This window comes from Saccopteryx leptura, chromosome 1, assembly GCF_036850995.1.
Source record: "Saccopteryx leptura isolate mSacLep1 chromosome 1, mSacLep1_pri_phased_curated, whole genome shotgun sequence".
Classification (NCBI taxonomy): Eukaryota; Metazoa; Chordata; class Mammalia; order Chiroptera; family Emballonuridae; genus Saccopteryx; species Saccopteryx leptura.
The window spans coordinates 162,252,529-162,271,564 of record NC_089503.1 but is presented as its reverse complement, the minus strand read 5'-3'; the positions used below and the strand labels follow the sequence as shown (position 1 = coordinate 162,271,564).

At 50.8% G+C, this 19,036-nt stretch overlaps 2 protein-coding genes and 1 long non-coding RNA gene across 3 annotated transcripts; 1 reads left to right on the top strand and 2 right to left on the bottom strand.

The window, feature by feature from the left end:
- The first annotated feature begins 366 nt into the window (after positions 1–366).
- Positions 367–4,099, top strand: LOC136401298 (uncharacterized). Its single transcript, XR_010750495.1, has 3 exons — positions 367–522; positions 2,601–2,746; positions 3,628–4,099. It is a non-coding gene; the product is annotated as an uncharacterized lncRNA (long non-coding RNA).
- Positions 4,100–8,097: 3,998 nt separating this feature from the next.
- Positions 8,098–8,907, bottom strand: LOC136388150 (alpha-1,3-mannosyl-glycoprotein 4-beta-N-acetylglucosaminyltransferase-like protein MGAT4E). Its single transcript, XM_066360129.1, has one exon. The coding sequence runs from the start codon at positions 8,905–8,907 to the stop codon at positions 8,098–8,100; it is 810 nt and encodes a 269-aa protein (XP_066216226.1).
- Positions 8,908–14,319: 5,412 nt separating this feature from the next.
- LOC136389082 (alpha-1,6-mannosyl-glycoprotein 4-beta-N-acetylglucosaminyltransferase-like) lies at positions 14,320–18,741 on the bottom strand. Its single transcript, XM_066360862.1, has 2 exons — positions 18,624–18,741; positions 14,320–15,416 (listed from the first exon to the last, which is right to left on the bottom strand). The coding sequence occupies exons 1-2, from the start codon at positions 18,739–18,741 to the stop codon at positions 14,320–14,322; spliced, it is 1,215 nt and encodes a 404-aa protein (XP_066216959.1).
- Positions 18,742–19,036: the final 295 nt, after the last annotated feature.

Genomic DNA, 19,036 nt, shown 5'->3' with positions numbered 1-19,036 from the left:
AGGCGGGGCTTGGAAACGAGTGCGTGCTTGTGCGTGCGCGCGTGTGTATAGGTGTGTGAACTAAACCGGAAAAGGCGGGGCCAAAACGAGGCCAGAGGCGAAAGTGACAGGCCAGGAAAAAATGCAGGCCTCAAAGAAGCGAGTCCTGAAAAGGTGGAAGGATTGGGGCCTGACAGAAGCAGGAGTGGAAATGGAGGTGTCTGATAGGGTCGACTCAAAAACAAAAACGGAATAGGCGCGCCGGTAAAAGGCGGTGCCGGAAAAAGGTGGTGCCAGAAGAAATGAATAAGCGGAAAGGGCGGGACCTGTCCTCAAGTGTGGAAGCCAGAAGGGGCGGTGCCTAGAAAAAAAGGTGGGGAGGTGGGAAAGGCGGGCCTGGCGGGAAGAGAGCTAGGAGGAGCGGAAGACGGAAGTGCGGGGCCTGGCATCGGGGACTAGAGGAGGCTCCAGAGGGAGCAACAGTGTATGGAGCTGAGCCTGACAAAGAAAAGCAGTGGTACCATGAAAAGGACAATTTAGGAAGTACATGGGAGCTAGGGGGGGCGGGGCACAAAAGGGTGGGGCCTGATGAGCACGGTCCTGGAAAAGGGGTAAACCCCTGGCCGTAGGGCTGTGATGGCGAACCTTTTTATAAAAACCACCCACTTTGGACCTGGCCGGTTGGCTCAGTGGTAGAGCGTCGGCCTGGCGTGCAGAAGTCCTGGGTTCGATTCCCGGCCAGGGCACACAGGAGAAGCGCCCATCTGCTTCTCCACCCCTCCCCGTCTCCTTCCTCCGAGGCTCCATTGGAGCAAAGATGGCCCAGGCGCTGGGGATGGCTTTATGGCCTCTGCCTCAGGCGCTAGAGTGGCTCTGGTCACAACAGAGCGAGGCCCCGGAGGGGCAGAGCGTCGCCCCCTGGTGGGCATGCTGGGTGGATCCTGGTTGGGTGCATGCGGGAGTCTGACTGTCTATCCCTGTTTCCAGCTTCGGAAAAATACAAAAACAAACAAAAAAAAACACCCACTTTTGCAGTGCTGGTCAACCTGGTTCCTCCCGCCCACTAGTGGGCGGTCCAGTTTTCTTGGTGGGCCAATCCAGCGCAGTTCCCAGAGAACCTGTCTGGGAAGCACTCGACTAAATAAAGCTTTTGCTATTCCACATTTGATGGCTGCCATCAAATGTGGAATAGCACATCAAATATGCTATTCCTTTTTACTTCCTTGGCAGGGAAAATACCTTACATTTGGTGCCGAAACCCCGGAGGAGCTTGAAGTCCCCAAGGGACCGCTGCTCTCCCCTTCCCTTCTGAAGAAGAACCAGGACCTCCGACTTGCCACCCACTTCAGCACATGGTGCGGTAAGTCCCTTGCCTCCAGCCTCCCCTCAGTTCTTTCTGCCAAGCCTTCCTGTCTGTAAATTGCAGCTGCGTCAGGGACCTCTTATCCGTTCCAAGTGCGTGTGTGCTCGTGGAGACGTCCTGGACACACCCACTCTACCTAACCGTCGGGTGAACGGTTTGAGTTGTGGGACGCCAATTCTTATCTCTTATCACTCTGAGGGCTGAGGGTGGCCATAGAGGCATAGGAATCTAAACCTGACTCAAAAACATCCTGGAGTGCCTTATCCAGAATTGCTCTCTCCCTAACGAAGAAGAAACTGATCTTCTCCACCGTGGCCGAGCCACTATACCCACTGGATAATTAGGTGGCCTCCTGAAGGAACTTTCAATTTTAACACCCTCACCAATTTAATTATTGCTAAAGAACTGGGAAATGGTTGGAGATCCCCTAACATTCAGGGCTTCTAGTATTTGTGCTCCCGTCCTAATCTCTGTGCCACCTGCTTTATGGTGCAGGCCCTCTTTGGCCAGAAAAACCTCACCTAAACCCTCCGCTCCTGATCTTTCCAACTTTTGTCGACCCCCAAATCTCTCCCCGTCCTGCCTGACCCCCTGGGGGCGCCCCTCTCTTGGGACCCCTCTCTGGTCCCTCGTGGACCTCTTCCGCTCCAGTCTCTTCCCTCCAGGAAGCCTCCTTCCCCTGCTGGCCAGGAGCCCCTCCCTTCTCCTCTGTGTTCTTAAACCCCTCCCCATCAGGCCCACCTCCACCAGCTATTGGCCCTCACGCGGGTTTGCAGGGCTCCTGACCCCATGGCCCAACCCCAGTCTTCTTGCAGGATGGCCTGACCCTGTCCTGCCTCTGGCTCCGGCGTTCCGGCTGGATCTGGGTGCCGGGCTCTTCAGGAGCCCCCTCCCCCCCATTCTCAACCCCCAAACCCCTATCCGAGACCTGTGAACATGGCATTTAAAGTTTTTAATGGTCGTGGCTGGTAGAAAAAGGCTGAGGCTGCTCGCCAGGCCCGCATGCAGCAAAAGGTGACACTCCAAACCCAGGCTCTTGTGGCAGCCCTGAGGCCAGCAGAGCAACAGGGGCAAGGCATAGGAGATGCCTGACCCAAGTCTGGGCCACAAAGAGGAACCCCACCAGGAGCTTGCTTTAAATGTGGCAAGCAGGTCCACTGGTCCTGGCAGTACCCCTGCCTGAGGCCACCTACTAAGCCCTGCCCTGACTGCAAGCAGCCTGATCACTGGTGGAATGATTGCCCCCTTTGTATAACAGGCTCTTCCTCGGCGCCTCCACATGGAGGACAAGCCAGCCAGGTGGGCCCACACTCGAACTTTTTGGTCTCACGGATGACTGACATGGCCCAGACTCGGAGACCCCCATCACCCTCGCCGACCCCTGGGTAATACTGCAGGTAGCAGGTAAGTCCATCTCATTTCTTGTGGACACGAGGGCTACCTTCTCTGTTTTGTCATCACACTCTAGACCTCTAGTTCCCTCACAGGTCTCGGTTATAGAAGTTAATGGGACCCCTTCTATTCCCCTTTGCACACCACTCCTGACACACAGTTTGGATGGAATCCCCCTTTTTGCACTCCTTCAGATTTTTTCTTTCCTCGGTCTAATAGGCTTCTTTAGACACTGGATTTCCAATTTTGCTCTCTTAGCCAAAGCCCCCTCCTCTTGCCACCTACCTCCCCTTTCTGTCTTTACTCCACCATCTTCTCAGGGAACATGCGGACCGGACCCTTCCTCCCATAGGGGGTCCAGGTGAAGCACACCCAGAGGTCCCCCTGCAACCAAGAGACAGGGTTCTTCTGAGGGAGCTCCAGCCTGGCTCCCTACAGCCCAGGTGGACAGGACCCCATACGGTAATATTGACTACTCCTACTGCAGCCAAGCTCCTAGGGCAAACACCTTGGTACCATGTCTCTCGCCTCAAGCTTGCCCCACACAGGACAGTTGGCAGTCGGAACCATTGAGCCCCACCCATCTCTGGCTCATCAAAAGGTTAGGCCCTGCAGATCCTCCTGTTGCTCCTGTTCCTCCCACCAGAAACCTGCATCCAGAGTGAGTTACAGCAAGAAGCAATGCTGTTCAATGAGACTGGCCCAATGGAAGAAAGCATCGGGGTCCTCAACTGTCTACAAGAGAAACTGCAGAAGGACCTCTCCTCCTACAACCTGCTTAATTCCTGGTGGCAGCCACCCATCCTCACCTGGGCTGCCCCTATCCTAGGTCCTCTTCTAATTATCAACATATTACTCATATATATTTACTCCTCTTTTTTAAATCCTTACAGGACTGCATCCGCGAAGTTTCTTGAGTCACGGTCAAACAGAAACAGATGCTCCTACACCCATATTCGCGACTCCCCTCAGAGCCACCACCTTCTGACCTCCCCTCCCATGATGCCCCTAACCAGCAGGAAGTAGCCAGACGAATAGTGGTGCCCCTATCTAACATAAAAGGTCAGAATGTGAGGTCAGTTGGCAATGGAGGAAAGTCACGTGAGGAATCAGGCTCAGGAACTTTGGCTGGGACCATCCACACTCATGCCCGCCAAAAGAAACTTACTAGGAGCTCTTTGAAAAAGAACAACTGTCTGTCAGCCAATGAAATTTTGACACGTCATATCAACCCGACCACCCTACCGACACTATAAATTACCCCCAAACAGGAGGCGGCGTGACTTCTCTGGCCCCCTGTCTCATGGACCAGAGAACCTTGTCCAGGAAGCACTCTACTAAATAAAGCTTTTGCTATTCCACATTTGATGGCTACGTAGCGCCCTTTCTTCCTTGGCGGGGAAAATACCTTACAGATAGATGGGTGGGGTGTTGGGGGACTGGGTGAAAAAAGTTAAGAGAGTAAGCAACAACAAAAAAACCTCATAGATAACAGTAGGTTATTATCAAAACAGGATGGGGGGAGGTTAGAAGGGAATAAAGGACTGATAAACAGTGATGGAAGGAAATGGCTGTGTCTGGTGAATGCACTATGCAGGTGATGTTTTGTAGAATTGTACATTTGAGAACTATGTAATTTTATCAGCCTGTATCACCCCAGTAAGTTCAGTAAAAAAAAAACACACCTGGGCTCCTTTCCTCCTGGTCCACACGCTCGTGGGGTCAGGAGCCCAAAAACTTATTCAAGGTCATTGAGGAACGCAGCTACAGCCCTGCCTCCCCGCTTCTGTCCCTGAACTGGGACACCAGGCGGTCACTTACTACATAACCATAGCCCAGACTTTGACACCACATATCTGTTTTGCTTCTTTTAGGGCTTTATGTAAATGAGACCATACAGTATGCATTTTTATGCATCAGCTCCTTTTGCATTATGTTTGTGGGATTTTCTCCATGTTCTTGTGCTAGAGGCAGTTTGGTCATTTTTATCACTGAGTGATAAAATGTGAGATGAGACCAAGTTTATTTACCCATTCTAATTTGGGGGTTGCTAATTTGTGGCTATTACAAAGAATGCTCCTATCCATGTTATTGTGCATATGTGGTGCACACAAGCCTGTGTTTCCATTGAGTGTATACCCAAGAATGGAACTACTCCATCAGGTGTACAGATGCTCGGTGCTGGTAGACAGTTTTGCAGAGTGGTTGTGTCTGTGCTACCATCATCAGTGGTGAGAGTTCTTATTTCACTACAGCAGAGGTTGGCCAGACAGTAAATATTTTAGACCAGTGATTTTCAACCTTTTCACACTTGGGGACCAGTGAAAGTAGGAGAACTATTTAGGGGACTGCTAAGGCAGAAATCACCCTTAGCATAAGTAAATTCAACTAAGCTCTTTGGGTTCATAATCTTTTTTTTTCTTTTTTGTACTTTTCTTTTTTTTTTTTTTTTTTTTTTTCATTTTTCTGAAGCTGGAAACGGGGAGAGACAGTCAGACAGACTCCCGCATGCACCCGACCGGGATCCACCCGGCACGCCCACCAGGGGCGATGCTCTGCCCACCAGGGGGCGATGCTCTGCCCATCCTGGGCGTCGCCATATTGCGACCAGAGCCACTCTAGCGCCTGGGGCAGAGGCCACAGAGCCATCCCCAGCGCCCGGGCCATCTTTGCTCCAATGGAGCCTTGGCTGCGGGAGGGGAAGAGAGAGACAGAGAGGAAAGCGTGGCGGAGGGGTGGAGAAGCAAATGGGCGCTTCTCCTGTGTGCCCTGGCCGGGAATCGAACCCGGGTCCTCCGCACGCTAGGCCGACGCTCTACCGCTGAGCCAACCGGCCAGGGCCTTTTGTACTTTTCTGAAACTGGAAACGGGGAGAGACAGTCAGACAGACTCCCGCATGCGCCCGACCAGGATCCACCCGGCACGCCCACCAGGGGCGACGCTCTGCCCACCTGGGGGCGATGCTCTGCCGAGGGGCGTCGCTCTGCCGCGACCAGAGGCACTCTAGCGCCTGGGGCAGAGGCCAAGGAACCATCCCCAGCGCCCGGGCCATCTTTGCTCCAATGGAGCCTTGGCTGCGGGAGGGGAAGAGAGAGACAGAGAGGAAGGAGGGGGTGGGGGTGGAGAAGCAAATGGGTGCTTCTCCTATGTGCCCTGGCCGGGAATCGAACCCGGGTCCCCCGCACGCCAGGCCGAGGCTCTACCGCTGAGCCAACCAGCCAGGGCCTGGGTTCATAATCTTTATACAACATCAGGGTGGTTAACTCTTTTGCAGACTGGCACAAAATTTCTGCCCGTTGAAAAACAGTGTTTTAGACTTTGCAAGCTACACAGCTACTCAACTTTGCCCTTGTAGCATGAAAGCTTCCCTAGACAATATATAAGCAAAGGAACATGGCTGAGAAAACTTTGGTCCAGCAAGGTCTCAGCCTTGGCAATTTGGAGGTTTGGGTCTTTCTGTGGTTTGATTGTGTGCTCCCCACCCCAATTCATATGTTGAAATCCTAACTCCCTAAATTATAGTGTCAGGAGGTGGAGTGATTAGGGCTTGAAGGTAGAGCCCTCACGAATGGGATTAGTGCCCTTATCAAATAAGTAAGAGCTCCCTCACTGACTTCTGCCAGGTGACGATGCAAAAAGACAGTCCTCTATGAATGAGGAAGTGGGACCCTACCATATACTGCCTCTGCCAGAACCTTGATCTTACACTTTCCAGCCTCCAACACTGTGAGAACTAAATTTCTGGGCCTGGCCAGGTGCTCAGTTGGTTAGAGTGCTGTCCCGATAAACCAAGGTTTCAGGTTTGATCCTGGGTTAGAGCACATGCAAGAATCAATCAATGAATGCATGAATAAGTGGAACAAGTTTATCTATTTCTCTGTTCCCCCCCCACTCAAATCAATTAGTAAATTAAAATTAAAATTTTTTTTCTGTTATTTATAAACTATCAGTCTGTGAATGCTGTTATAGCAGCCTGAACAGACTGTGGCAGATGCACAGATGTGAACCCAAGCCAGTTCCACCTCCATGATCATAGTACTAACACTTGCTGCTTTAGGCAGGGCAATAGGCCCTTCACAGAAAGATCCTCAGGTGTAACACTTGGGTGCAGATAAGAACCAAGATAGCCTGACCAGGCAGTGGCACAGTGGATAGAGCGTCGGACTGGGATGCGAAGGACCCAGGTTCGAGACCCCGAGGTCGCCAGCTTGAGTGCATGCTCATCTGGTTTGAACAAAAGCTCACTAGCTTGGACCCAAGGTCGCTGGCTCGAGCAAGGGGTTACTCAGTCTGCTGAAGGCCCGTGGTCAAGGCACATATGAGAAAGCAATCAATGAACAACTAAAGTGTCGCAAGGAAAAACTGATGATTGCCTGACCTGTGGTGGCGCAGTGGATAACGTTGACCTGGAAACGCTGAGGTCGCCGGTTCAAAACCCTGGGCTTGCCTGGTCAAGGCACATATGGGAGTTGATGCTTCCTGCTCCTCCCTCCCCCTTCTCTCTCTCTCTTTCTCTCTCCTCTCTCAAAATTAATAATAAAAAAAAAAGAAAGAAAAACTGATGATTGATGCTTCTCATCTCTCTCCGTTCCTGTCTGTCTATCCCTCTCTCTGACTCTCTCTGTCCCTGTAAAAAAAAAAAAAAAAAGAACCAAGAAAGTTCATGGTGACTCCTTCCCTCTCTCTGGCCCTTAGTCAGCCAAAAGAATATTGTCTCACCTGTTCCCCTCATCAGATTGTGTCATTTATCTTAAGTGGCCTACAAAAATTAGAATTAGGATGAGCATAAATCTCTGCTTTCCTGGGACAGTCTGGTTTACACATGTGGTTGCAGTGTGATTTTTTTAAAATTTATTTATTTTTTACAGAGACAGTGAGTCAGAGAGAAGGATAAACAGGGACAGACAGGAACGGAGAGAGATGAGAAGCATCAATCATCAGTCCTTTGTTGAGCGTTGCAACACCTTAGTTGTTCATTGATCGCCCTCCCATATGTGCCTTGACCGCGGGCCTTCAGCAGACCGAGTAACCCCTTGCTGGAGCCAGCGACCCTGGGCACAAGCTGGTGGGCTTTCGCTCAAACCAGATGAGCCTGCGCTCAAGGTGGCGACCTCGGGGTCTCGAACCTGGGTCCTCAGCATCCCAGTCCGACGCTCTATCCACTGCGCCACCGCCTGGTCAGGCTGCAGTGTGATTTTTAACAGTGCTTCCTTTCGTTCTCTAAAGTACTCCTGTTTGGACAGTAACTTACATGCTCACTCTACTTGGCGTACACAGGCCTTTACAAGTTTCTAGCTTTATTTTTTGCCGGCCATGTAGACTGCATGCCCAAGATCAGTCCTTGCAGAACTCCCATCATGCCTCTAGCTCTCTTCTTCCTCAGGCTGAGTCCAGACCTTGATCTGCTGGATTAGGAGCCAGGAGTCTTGGGAGGCCAGCACCAGCAGTCGTATGCAGCTCAGCTGCTCCATGGTGTCTTCTTCATAAAATACCTTCTGGTCCAGATTTCCCTCTACCAATGGTCCCAGCAGGGCATAGCGAGCACAGTCTTCAGAATGCGCCAGGAGGTCATAGCCTAGTTCTACTTGGCCCTGCTCCAGCCGGTACAGCCCTTGTTGGTGGGAACCTGTCAGCACCTCTATCCGTATGACTTTCTGTGGCCTTTCCAAAATTACCGTCAGGTAGTTGCCTCTCAAGGGCTCGAGGGTGAAGTAGCATTCCTGGTTCAGAACATAAGCGTACTGGGGAATCGCATCTGATATTGTCTTCATGTCCGTGAAGACATTGGCTGTGGGGTTGTCCGGTTCACCAAAGACCATTTCCTTTTCAACAGGAAAGCAGGTGGCCTCAGGCACAGCATAGTGGCCCATGGGATGGAAGACGGAACGGAGACGAATTGAAACATGTTGGGCCAAGAGAAGACGGAATTCTGAGAGAAGCACGTGGGTAGGCGTGTCCTTGGGGAAGAGGAGGAGGAGCGCAGTCAGGCGAGAGAGGTCACTAGTGTGGAGAACTTTTCCGGAGAAGCTGAGGCTGGAGAACTCCAGGATTACCCACGGCCGTTCTCTCCAGGCTGACAGTGCCCAATAGATGACAGAAATGAATTTGGGGGTGCAGTGAACATGATCTTCTATCATCAGAAAGTATTCAGAGAGGTTGAGAGCAAAGTTCATGAGAAGGGCATAACTGACTTTCTGCCTGTGATAAATGGCTGCGCAGGGTGAGGAATCATTAGCAGTGCCCAGATCTCCTGGGACAGGAGAGTCACTGAGATGTCCGTGGATCACGAGCAGCTTCTGGGCCTCAATGTGAGGTTGGAAGAGGCCTGAAATATTGGCAACTGTTTGGCCAAGCCACTCAGGATCAGGATCTGACAGGTGGACCAGCACTACAATACAGTTCAGCTCAGGCTCCGAGGAGGCTTGGAAGAGGGACTGCAGGGTGTCTAAGAGGGTGCTCCCGTAAGGGCGTTTTACCGAGGAGATCCCCACGGTCAGCAGTTCTGGAGGTGAGGGAACATAAGACACTGTTAGCACTTTGCAGTGGCAATGAGAACCTCCCAGCACCTGGGACAAATTCACATTTCCTTCCCTCAGAAAGTGTGCTCAGGGAAGAAGTTGATCTCTAGTCAGAGGTTGTGAAGTGGTTTTATTTGATCAGTTCCTGCAAGGCTGTTAGGGAACCTTTATGAAGGACATGGCTATCTCTGATGGGGAGGCTACTACCATGTACTTCCTGGCTGTGACTGCAGACCTGAATGGGAGGTCTGCAGGGGCTGAGGAAACCCGAGGACTCTGGTGGTCCAGTGCTCAGGGAGTTGACATCCACCCAAGCTCAGCCCCCTCCTTCATCCTCCCCATCTGGGGGCTGGCCCTGAATGAGCTTCACTGTGAGATAGCTCCTTAGCGGGTCATTGTGGATGTCCACCTTGTTAGGCAGCACCCTCCTTCCCCACGAGATGCCAGCTCGTTCCCCCCTCACTCGCCTCCCATCTTCTTCCTGAGATGTTTTGTGTCATCGCTGCCCAGTCTGATCTCCCTCCCATGTACTCACTCCTCTCCTGGGGAGGGGCTCCAGCCAGAACTGTGTAGGTAGCATGCTGGACCACAGGGGAGCTTTTCTGCATCTCCTTGAAGGTCTCCACGTGGTTCCTGCTTTCAGAGCTTATTTGCTCCTGCTCTAGCTGCTGCAGTGTTTTCTTCTCCTCCTTCTGCTGAGGATGGATGAGCACCAGCCCTGAGCTTCACCCCAGCTCCTCTGGAGACAACTGAGGGAAAATCCCCCTTTTGGAAAGACCAGGCAAGCCCCAGGATCCATCCCCCAGGGATCTGAGTGTCGTGGCTTAGTGGAGTGCTGTCTGCACCTCATCATGAGAACTCACATGGCTCCAGCAGGAGTGGTGGGCCCGAGTCAGGGAAGTGGGGCTCCCCAGTTCCGGAAGGAATGCCTGTGGGAAGGTCCCAGGCTTTTGCAGAGTAAGATTCTGCCTGCCCCACCTCTGAGCTCTGCGCCATCACAGGATGGCAGACACATCTGACTCTGCTTGAACCATGCGGGGTGCTGTGCCAGTGTGGGAATACCAGTTGGTCTCATCCTGGAGAAGTTACATATGGTGCCTCAGTTCTAAAGCTCTTTCTTTTGCTCAGTTCTGACTGCACACTTCCCCACACTCACCTCACACTCTGCTCTAGCTGGTATGAGGCACATAGGAAGGGCATGCACCCCAGAACCTGAGCGTGTCTCCACTGCAGACGGGGATGTGGGAGCAGACCTCTTTGGGCTCCGGGTCTCCATCCCTGACGGGACAGTGGGAGGAGCACCATCTGTCCTGTGGTGAGGAGTATGGCAGCCTCCTTGTATGCTGGCCTGCCAGTCAGGGGGCCCCTCTGGGAGGTCTGTGCAAGGCTGTCCACACACATGAAGTGCCCCCTTCCTCCACAATTAAAACCCTATCCATATGCAATGCTGGTTAAAATTTATCTTTTTTGACACTCTCCTGAATCTTCAAGTGCTCTCAGAATTTCTATGGTTATAATTGATTGTTTGCATAACTGGAAAATTTTCCTCTCTGCTGAAGTGTTAGCAGGTAGTCCAGCCTCATTTGGAACTTACCAATGACACACTGTGCTCCAGATGCTTTTCCTTAATGTCGTGAAGGAGGAGGCTCAGGGAGATGAAGGACACGACCATGATGGTGGATTTCCAGAGGCAGTGGTGCATGGTGCTGGCCTGGTGCTCCGCGGGAGGCGGGCAAGATCTGGATCCTGAGAGCCTCCTGCACAGAGTAGCCAGACACATCCTCCTGTTGCCTGGAGGCCTCCCTTTCCTCCCCCACCCTTCCCCCTGGACACCTGCCAGTTTACTTCCTTAGCCTTTACCCCCACCCCCACCCACTTGTAACTGTCTAAGGAGAGCCAAAGCTCACGGAGTTTGGTTATGTTCGGCCTCTACCTTCTTCACCTCCTGTCTTGGTTTCCAGGTGACATTGAAGAAGCTTTCGTTTAGCGACTCTCGAAGTAGAGGCCCCATCAGAGAGGATGTGTAGCCAAGAAAAGGAAATCAAGGGTCAGGTGTTAGTCATGGCTTTCCCTAAACTCACGTGAGCCAAGTCCCTACTCAGGTGTGAGTGACCGATGGACTGGGTCTCGTCTGTTAGCTCTTCACTTTTGTATCTGATCCTTCCCAGGATTATGTTGGACAGATTACAAGGTTTTGGATCAAGTCAGAGGACAAGGGAAACTCTTGAATGTCTTCCCACCCTGGACTGGTGAGGAAGGGTGGAAACCTAGAAGTGACCAGAAATTTCTAATCATGTGGAGGTCTTTACCATGCTTGTGGAGCCACAGCCGCTGGAGGCTTTTTATCTAACAGAAAAAATGGCTTGATAAATAATCAGAGAGCAGGGATTTCTCTGCAGTCAAGGAGACAAAAATTTAATTTCACCGGACAGGGGCCCAGAGTGGCTCCTCTGAGGTGGCAGAAACTAGTCACCCTCCCTGGAGATGGTGCTTGACAACCATTGTTCAACCTGAATGGGTGCTGCTCACATCAAGTACCTGTTTCTGGATACAGTGGGAATCAGGGTTGTTCTTGGTTTTGTTCTTGTTTTTAGTGAGAGAGATAGACAGGAAGGGAGAGAGATGAGAAGCATCAACTTATAGTTGTGACACCCTAGTTTTTCATTGATTGCTTTTTATATGTGCCTTGACCGGGGGCTCTAGCTGAGCCAGGGACATGTTTCTTAAGCCACTGACCTTGGGCTCAAGCCAGTGACCATGGGATCATATTGATGATCCTGCACTCAAGCTAGTGACCTTGGGGTTTTGAACCTGCGTCCTCAGTGTCCTAGGTCAGTGCTCTCTCCGTGGGAATAAGTTTTTAAAGCCAGCTTCCCAGTCTCATCTCAAACCCAGAAGCTGAAAATTAACTGTCAGTTTGAATCAAATTGACAGGGGTAGATATTGAATGATCCCTTCCCTGTTAGAGGGCCCTGTAGGTGGTTCCTGGAGGAACCATCCATGTTATAGGATATCCAGTTATAGGATAAATAAGTAATTTAGATGTTGTGTGTTCATCATTATTCAGTTCAAAATAATTTCTGATCTCTCCTGTGATCTTTTTAACCCACGAGCAATTTAGAAATGTTGCTTAATTTCCAAATGTTTGTGGGGTTTCTAGATAAGTAATTATAATTATTTGTTTGTACTTTTATTCTTTTCTGGTTAGAGGGTGTATTTGGTATGATTACAATCCTTTAAACCAGGGTCACTCTCCAGTACTCTATAGTCATCAGGCAAGATTATTGGAAAGACTTCCCACCTCTACCTGATCTTGACTTTCTGGCTTCCTCTATCAGATAACTCCGTGAAGATCCGACTTCACTGGTCTGTCAGTACTGTCCTTGGCACTGCTTTACCACACCTGGATGAGAGGAGTTGCTTGTCATTTTGGCTAAGCTCTCTTGCCTATGCAAGCACTGGCCTGGGGCCTGGCCCTGATTGGCCCTCATGGCTCAATCACCCTTGATAGTAAATGACCAAACTTCCCCATGAACCCACAATTCTCAGTTTTTGTGATCTGAACTCTTGCCCCTGTCCAGACCTGAGCTTGGAGTTGGCATAACTCTTTTTTTTTTTTTTTTTTTTTTACAGAGAGCGAGAGTCAGAGAGAGGGATAGACAGACAGGAACGCAGAGAGATGAGAAGCATCAATCATCGGTTTTTCGTTGTGGCACTTTAGTTGTTCATTGACTGATTTCTCATATGTGCCTTGACCGTGGGGGTTACAGCAGACCGAGTAAACCCTTCCTCAAGCCAGCGACCTTGGGTCCACGCTGGTGAACTTTGCTTGAACCAGATGAGCCCACGCTTAAGCTGGCGACCTCAGGGTCTTGAACCTACGTCCTCCACATCCCAGTCGGACACTCTATCCACTGCGCCACCGCCTGGTCAGGCTGGAACTGGAATAACTCTTGATTGGCACCGTTGGTATATCTGCAGCAGGGCTGGGAAGAGCAAGATGGCTGCTTGACAGAGCCTGTTTTTAAATCCCTGGGCTCTGGTTTCTTTATTATTTAAAATAGATTGGGTTGAGGCCTTGGCCGGTTGGCTCAGCGGTAGAGCGTCGGCCTGGCGTGCGGGGGACCCGGGTTCGATTCCCGGCCAGGGCACATAGGAGAAGCGCCCATTTGCTTCTCCACCCCCTCCCCCTCCTTCCTCTCTGTCTCTCTCTTCCCCTCCCGCAGCCAAGGCTCCATTGGAGCAAAGATGGCCCGGGCACTGGGGATGGCTCCTTGGCCTCTGCCCCAGGCTCTAGAGTGGCTCTGGTCGCGGCAGAGCGACGCCCTGGAGGGGCAGAGCATCGCCCCCTGGTGGGCGTGCCGGGTGGATCCTGGTCGGGCGCATGCGGGAGTCTGTCTGACTGTCTCTCCCTGTTTCCAGCTTCAGAAAAATACAAAATAAATAAATTAATTAATTAAAAAAATTAAAAAAAAAATAGATTGGGTCGAGTGACCCAGTTTTGTATCATAAGTTTACCCGTTTATGAGTGAAACATCCAAAGGCCAGTGCCTCTACCTGTGTGTAGACTGTATTCTGCACAGGGGACTGGTGAGGGGCAAACCCCATTGTAAGCCCGGCTCAGACTCTTCACCCTGGGAGCATGGAAGAGATTAACAAGCCCACCTCATCCACCAGTGGCTCTGGGGCCAAGAGCACATTAGCTTCCCTCCACCCTTCCACATGCTGTATCTTCTGTCCTGAAAGGACCCAACCACAAGATTTCCCTGACCAATTTTTTAAGTTGAATTTATTTAGGTGACATTGGTTAATAAAGGTATACAGGTTTCAGGTGCACGGTTCTATAATGCATCATCTGTACACTGCACTGTGTGTTCACCACCTCGTCAAGTCTCCTTCCATCACCATCTATCCCCTCTACCCTCCTCCACCTTCCCCACCCCCCTTTTTCCATGACTAATTTCAACATTTTAATGTTTTGGGTGTTTTTAAATCCTCTGTAGACTCTAACCTCCAATATGACCACTCCTAAAACTCCCAGTGGCTTCTCCATTTATTATTGAAACTTCATTTGGTCCAGAGCCTGATGTGCCTGATCGTTATTCCAGAGGGTGCAGGGGCCGTCACAAGCAATCGCACACATTTCACCTTCTCCCCAGACTTGGGAGATAGTACCTGCTTATTCAGGATGCCATTTACGAGTAGCCCCAGCAGAATGTAGTCATTGCAGTCACTGCCACCATCCATAGAACCGTAGCCCAGCTCTACTTGTCCATCTCTCAACAGGTCCTCACCTCTTAGGTCAGAGCCAGTCAGCACTTGAACTCGGGACACTTGGGCAGGTACAGCCAAAACCACAGTCAGATGGCTGCCAGCCTCAGCTGACTGGGTATAAAAGAATTTCTCATCCAGGCTGTAAGCATTGAAGGGAACAGAATCGTGGGCAACCTGCAGGTTGGTGTGGATGAAGGCAGCCGGGTTTCTGGGAGAACCCATGTCATCTCCCTCCAAGGAAGAGGAGTTGCCCATGTGCTGGAAAAGGGAGGGCAGGAACTGGACCGGCGTGTGTTGCATGAGGTCCTGAAAATGGGAGAGGAGGTCGTCACAGGGCATTTCTTGGTAGAAGAGGAGGAGGAAGTGAACAACACGGGGCAGGTCTCTCCTACGAAAGAGTTTCCCGGTAAGGCCCCGCTGCGAGAACTCCAGAGTCACCCAAGGTCTGTTTTCCCAGGCAGACACTGCAGTGGCGATCTGGGTGACAAATTCGGGGACACATGTCACATCATCTTCCACCATCAGGAAATAGTCGGAGTGGTGGATAGCAAAGTTCATGAGGAAGGCATATTCTATGTTCTGCCTGGAGTGGGAGCCTACGTGGGTGGGAGGGTCATTGAAAGTTCTCTTAATGTCCTTCAAGGGATGATAGCTTGTGAGTGGAGTAGTGATCACAACTAGCTCTCTGGCCTGGATGTGTGGTTTAAACAGGGCTGAGAGGCTGTCGATCATTTGACGGAGCCACTTGGGGTCAGCACCTGCCAGGTGTACCAGAACAGTGAAGTGTTTCCGCTCAGATGAGGAAGAAGCAAAGAAGAGAGACTGCAGGGTGTCCACAAGCTCACTCCCTTGGGGACGCCGCACTGAGGAAATCCCGATGGCCAGCAGTTCTAGGATTGAGGAGGAAAGAGGGCTTTTATCAACTTACAGAACAGAAAAATGTTGATATGGATGAGCTTGTAATACTCTCGGGTCTTTCCATACATCATCGTAATGCATTCCTATAGTTATTTTATGTTTTCTCTTCCCAAGCCTAAGTATGGTCTATGTTAGGAGTTAATATCTGGTCACAAGTTGTGAGTTTGTTTTTTTTAATCATTGCTTTTGAGTAGCTATATGGGAGAAATAAAGATAATAAACTAAAAACGTATGCATTTATGTCTCTCCCACACAAAACCCCACTGAAAAACCAGACAGGTTGCCATTAGGAAACCATAATATTTGCAGAACTCCTGGAAGACAGAGAAGACGGGATGGGAGTGGTAAAGGAGCGGAAGTGGAAGAATTCGTAGTTCAGAGACACAGAAAAAATGGCACGCGGATGCATCTTCAGACCAAAAGCCTCAAGAGGAATTCTAAGTTTCAAGCCACCAAAAGAGAGGAACGAGCCCTAGGATGGTCACTTGGATAATTAGCCATCGGACTTTTTCCAGAACCACTGGACCAGTGACAACCAAGGGGCTGGCTGTGGCAACATCCATTGCAGGTAGAAGTGCTCGGGTTTTCTGTCCAAGTGGAAGGTTTGCCCAGAGGTAAGTCCAGGGGCTGGAGGGATCCCTAGGACTGGAGCAAGAGCTCCAAGCAGCAGTGGGGAAGGAGAGGACTCAGCTGACATGGTATTTGCCTCTAGGACAGAATTCAGTACATCGCTCCCTGAAGGTGACCCTGAGACACAGAGAGGCATCTCTATAAACTCATGGGACTTATTTTTCAAACCTTTGAAATTTCATCTTATTGATGCTCAGATCGTTCTGTCTTGGCAATTAGTTTCTTGAAGTTGGATCCTGAGCCTTAAAAAAAGTTTTAAAATTTATTTATTGATGAGAGAGAGCAACATCGACTTGTTGTTCCACTTATTCATGCCATCACTGGTTAATTCTTTTTTATTTTTTAACTTTTTTTTTTTTTTTTGTATTTTTCTGAAGCTGGAAACCGGGAGAGACAGTCAGACAGACTCCAGCATGCGCCTGACCGGGATCCACCCGGCACGCCCACCAGGGGCGACGCTCTGCCCACCAGGGGGCAACGCCCTGCCCCTCCAGGGCGCCGCTCCGCCGCGACCAGAGCCACTCCAGCGCCCAGGGCAGAGGCCAAGGAGCCAACCCCAGCGCCCGGGCCATCCCTGCTCCAACGGAGCCCCGGCTGCGGGAGGGGAAGAGAGAGACAGAGAGGAAGGAGGGGGGGGGCGGAGAAGCAAATGGGCGCCCCCCCCACGTGCCCTGGCCGGGAATCGAACCCGGGTCCCCCGCATGCCAGGCCAACGCTCCACGCCGAGCCAACCGGCCAGGGCCCACTGGTTAATTCTTGTATGTGCCCTGACTGGGGATTGAACCTGCAACCTCATCATGTCAAGACAACACTTTCACCAACTGAGCCATCTGGCCAGGGCCAACATTTAAAAAAAAAAGAGCATATCATAAGTTCATACTGATGTTTCATAATGCATTTGATTAAAAACTTATTTAGGCCCTGGCCAGTTGGCTCAGCGGTAGAGCCTCGGCCTGGCATGTGGGGGACCCGGGTTCGATTCCCGGCCAGGGCACATAGGAGAAGTGCCCATTTACTTCTCCACCCCTCTCCCCTCCTTCCTCTCTGTCTCTCTCTTCCCCTCCCGCAGCCGAGGCTCCATTGGAGCAAAGATGGCCCGGGCGCTGGGGATGGCTCCTTGGCCTCTGCCCTGGGCGCTAGAGTGGCTCTGGTCGTGGCAGAGCAACGCCCCGGAGGGGCAGAGCATCGCCCCCTGGTGGGCAGAGCTTCGCCCCTGGTGGGCGTGCCGGGTGGATCCTGGTCGGGCGCATGCGGGAGTCTGTCTGACTGTCTCTCCCCGTTTCCAGCTTCAGAAAAATACACACACACACACACAAAAAAACAAAAAACCAAAAAAAACTTATTTAGCTTTCTGCAGTGCAACATTATAGCCAGTGAGGTTTGTTCAAAGCGAGATTATTGCTAATTGAAAAAAAATGCACTTAAACTCAAAGTAGTTTTTCCTTATTGAGTGTTCTTGTATTATTTTTTGTTATTATATTTATTAATGCCACCACTACACTGAAGCCCCCTGAATTTATTTATTTATTTATTTTTTATTTATTTTATTTTTTTAGAGACAGAGAGAGAGAGAGTCAGAGTGAGGGATAGACAGGGACAGACAGACAGGAACGGAGAGATGAGAAGCATCAATCATCAGTTTTTTGTCGCGACACCTTAGTTGTTCATTGATTGCTTTCTCATATGTGCCTTGACCGCAGGCCTTCAGCAGACAGAGTGACCCCTTGCTGGAGCCAGTGACCTTGGGTCCAAGCTGGTGAATTTTTGCTCAAACCAGATGAGCCCACGCTCAAGCTGGCGACCTCGGGGTCTTGAACCTGGGTCTTCCGCATCCCAGTCTGACGCTCTATCCACTGCGCCACCGCCTGGTCAGGCAGAAGCCCCCTGAATTTAATAGTATTTTATTTCCACAATAGCTTAGGCCTGTCCTTTGAATTCTTAAATGATTTGAGTCAGAAAATGTTTATTCTGTCTTAAGGTTTATTCTTTCTTTTCAAATACCATCGCAACTATGGGGATCAAGTGAATGTCATAGTTGGACCTCAGGAGGGTGCACAGGGCAGAGGGAAGCTTGTTGAGCACGGAGAACCACAGAGTCCTAACAGAGTGGACAGATGGAAGGCCATGCATTGTCTAGACGTAGATCTCAGTAACAGATGCCCGCATGGTTGCCACAACAGGAAAAAGGATACTGCAGAGGTCGATGAGGACCCCAGGCAGAGCTATGCTGGAGCTGTGATGCTGAGGGTCATCCGCACAGATGGCACCGAAAGCTGTGAGAGTGGAAAGGGTCACCACGGCAGTCCCAACAGGACTACGCTCTGGGGTGCACCGACATTCAGATGTTGGAGAGAGAACATAAACTACCAAAGGACACTGAGGAGCTACCAGTGAGGGTGGAAGAAAACCAAAGAGTCTGGGATCCTGGAAGCAACAGCAGAGAGTGTTGAAAGGAGAAAGTGGTCTGCTGTGTCAGATGCTGTCATGGGTCCCTGTTCTCCACCTGCCTGACCTGCCCCTTCATGGTCTGGATCCCCATGCACACTCACTTTTTTCCACAGGAGGGGCTCCAATCAAAATGTGGGAGTTCACAGGTTTGAATGGTTCTGAGTTCTGCATATCTTTGAAGGTTTCCAGGTGGTGTGTTCTACCAGGGTTGAGCTGCATCCGGGCTCTCTGCCAAGCCACCAGCTCCTTTTCCCCCTGGGGAAAAGAGTAAGTTTCAACTCTGAGTCACGCCCTTTGTGAATATGGCTGTGTGGGTTCCCCTATGCATCCCATAATCAAGCTTCTCCAGGATACTGGGCAGATTACTCAGGGCTCAATTCAGTTTCTTTCCTATCTTCGGAAAAAGTTCTCCCTAGGGGTTTTGTATAGGTTACAGGTCTGGGTTAAGGAAGTTGAGGTTTCTATAGCTCTCTGGGGTTACATGTCTTAGTCCATGCCATTCTTCCCTCACAGT

Excerpts from the sequence above, each read along its gene's own strand:
- LOC136388150 (XM_066360129.1), bottom strand. The coding sequence starts at position 8,907 with ATGAACTTTGCTCTCAACCTCTCTGAATACTTTCTGATGATAGAAGAT.
- LOC136389082 (XM_066360862.1), bottom strand. The coding sequence starts at position 18,741 with ATGCAGCTCAACCCTGGTAGAACACACCACCTGGAAACCTTCAAAGAT. Across the intron at positions 15,417-18,623 it reads AGCCCCTCCTGTGGAAAAAA|AACTGCTGGCCATCGGGATT; the intron begins GTGAGTGTGCAT and ends CCTCAATCCTAG.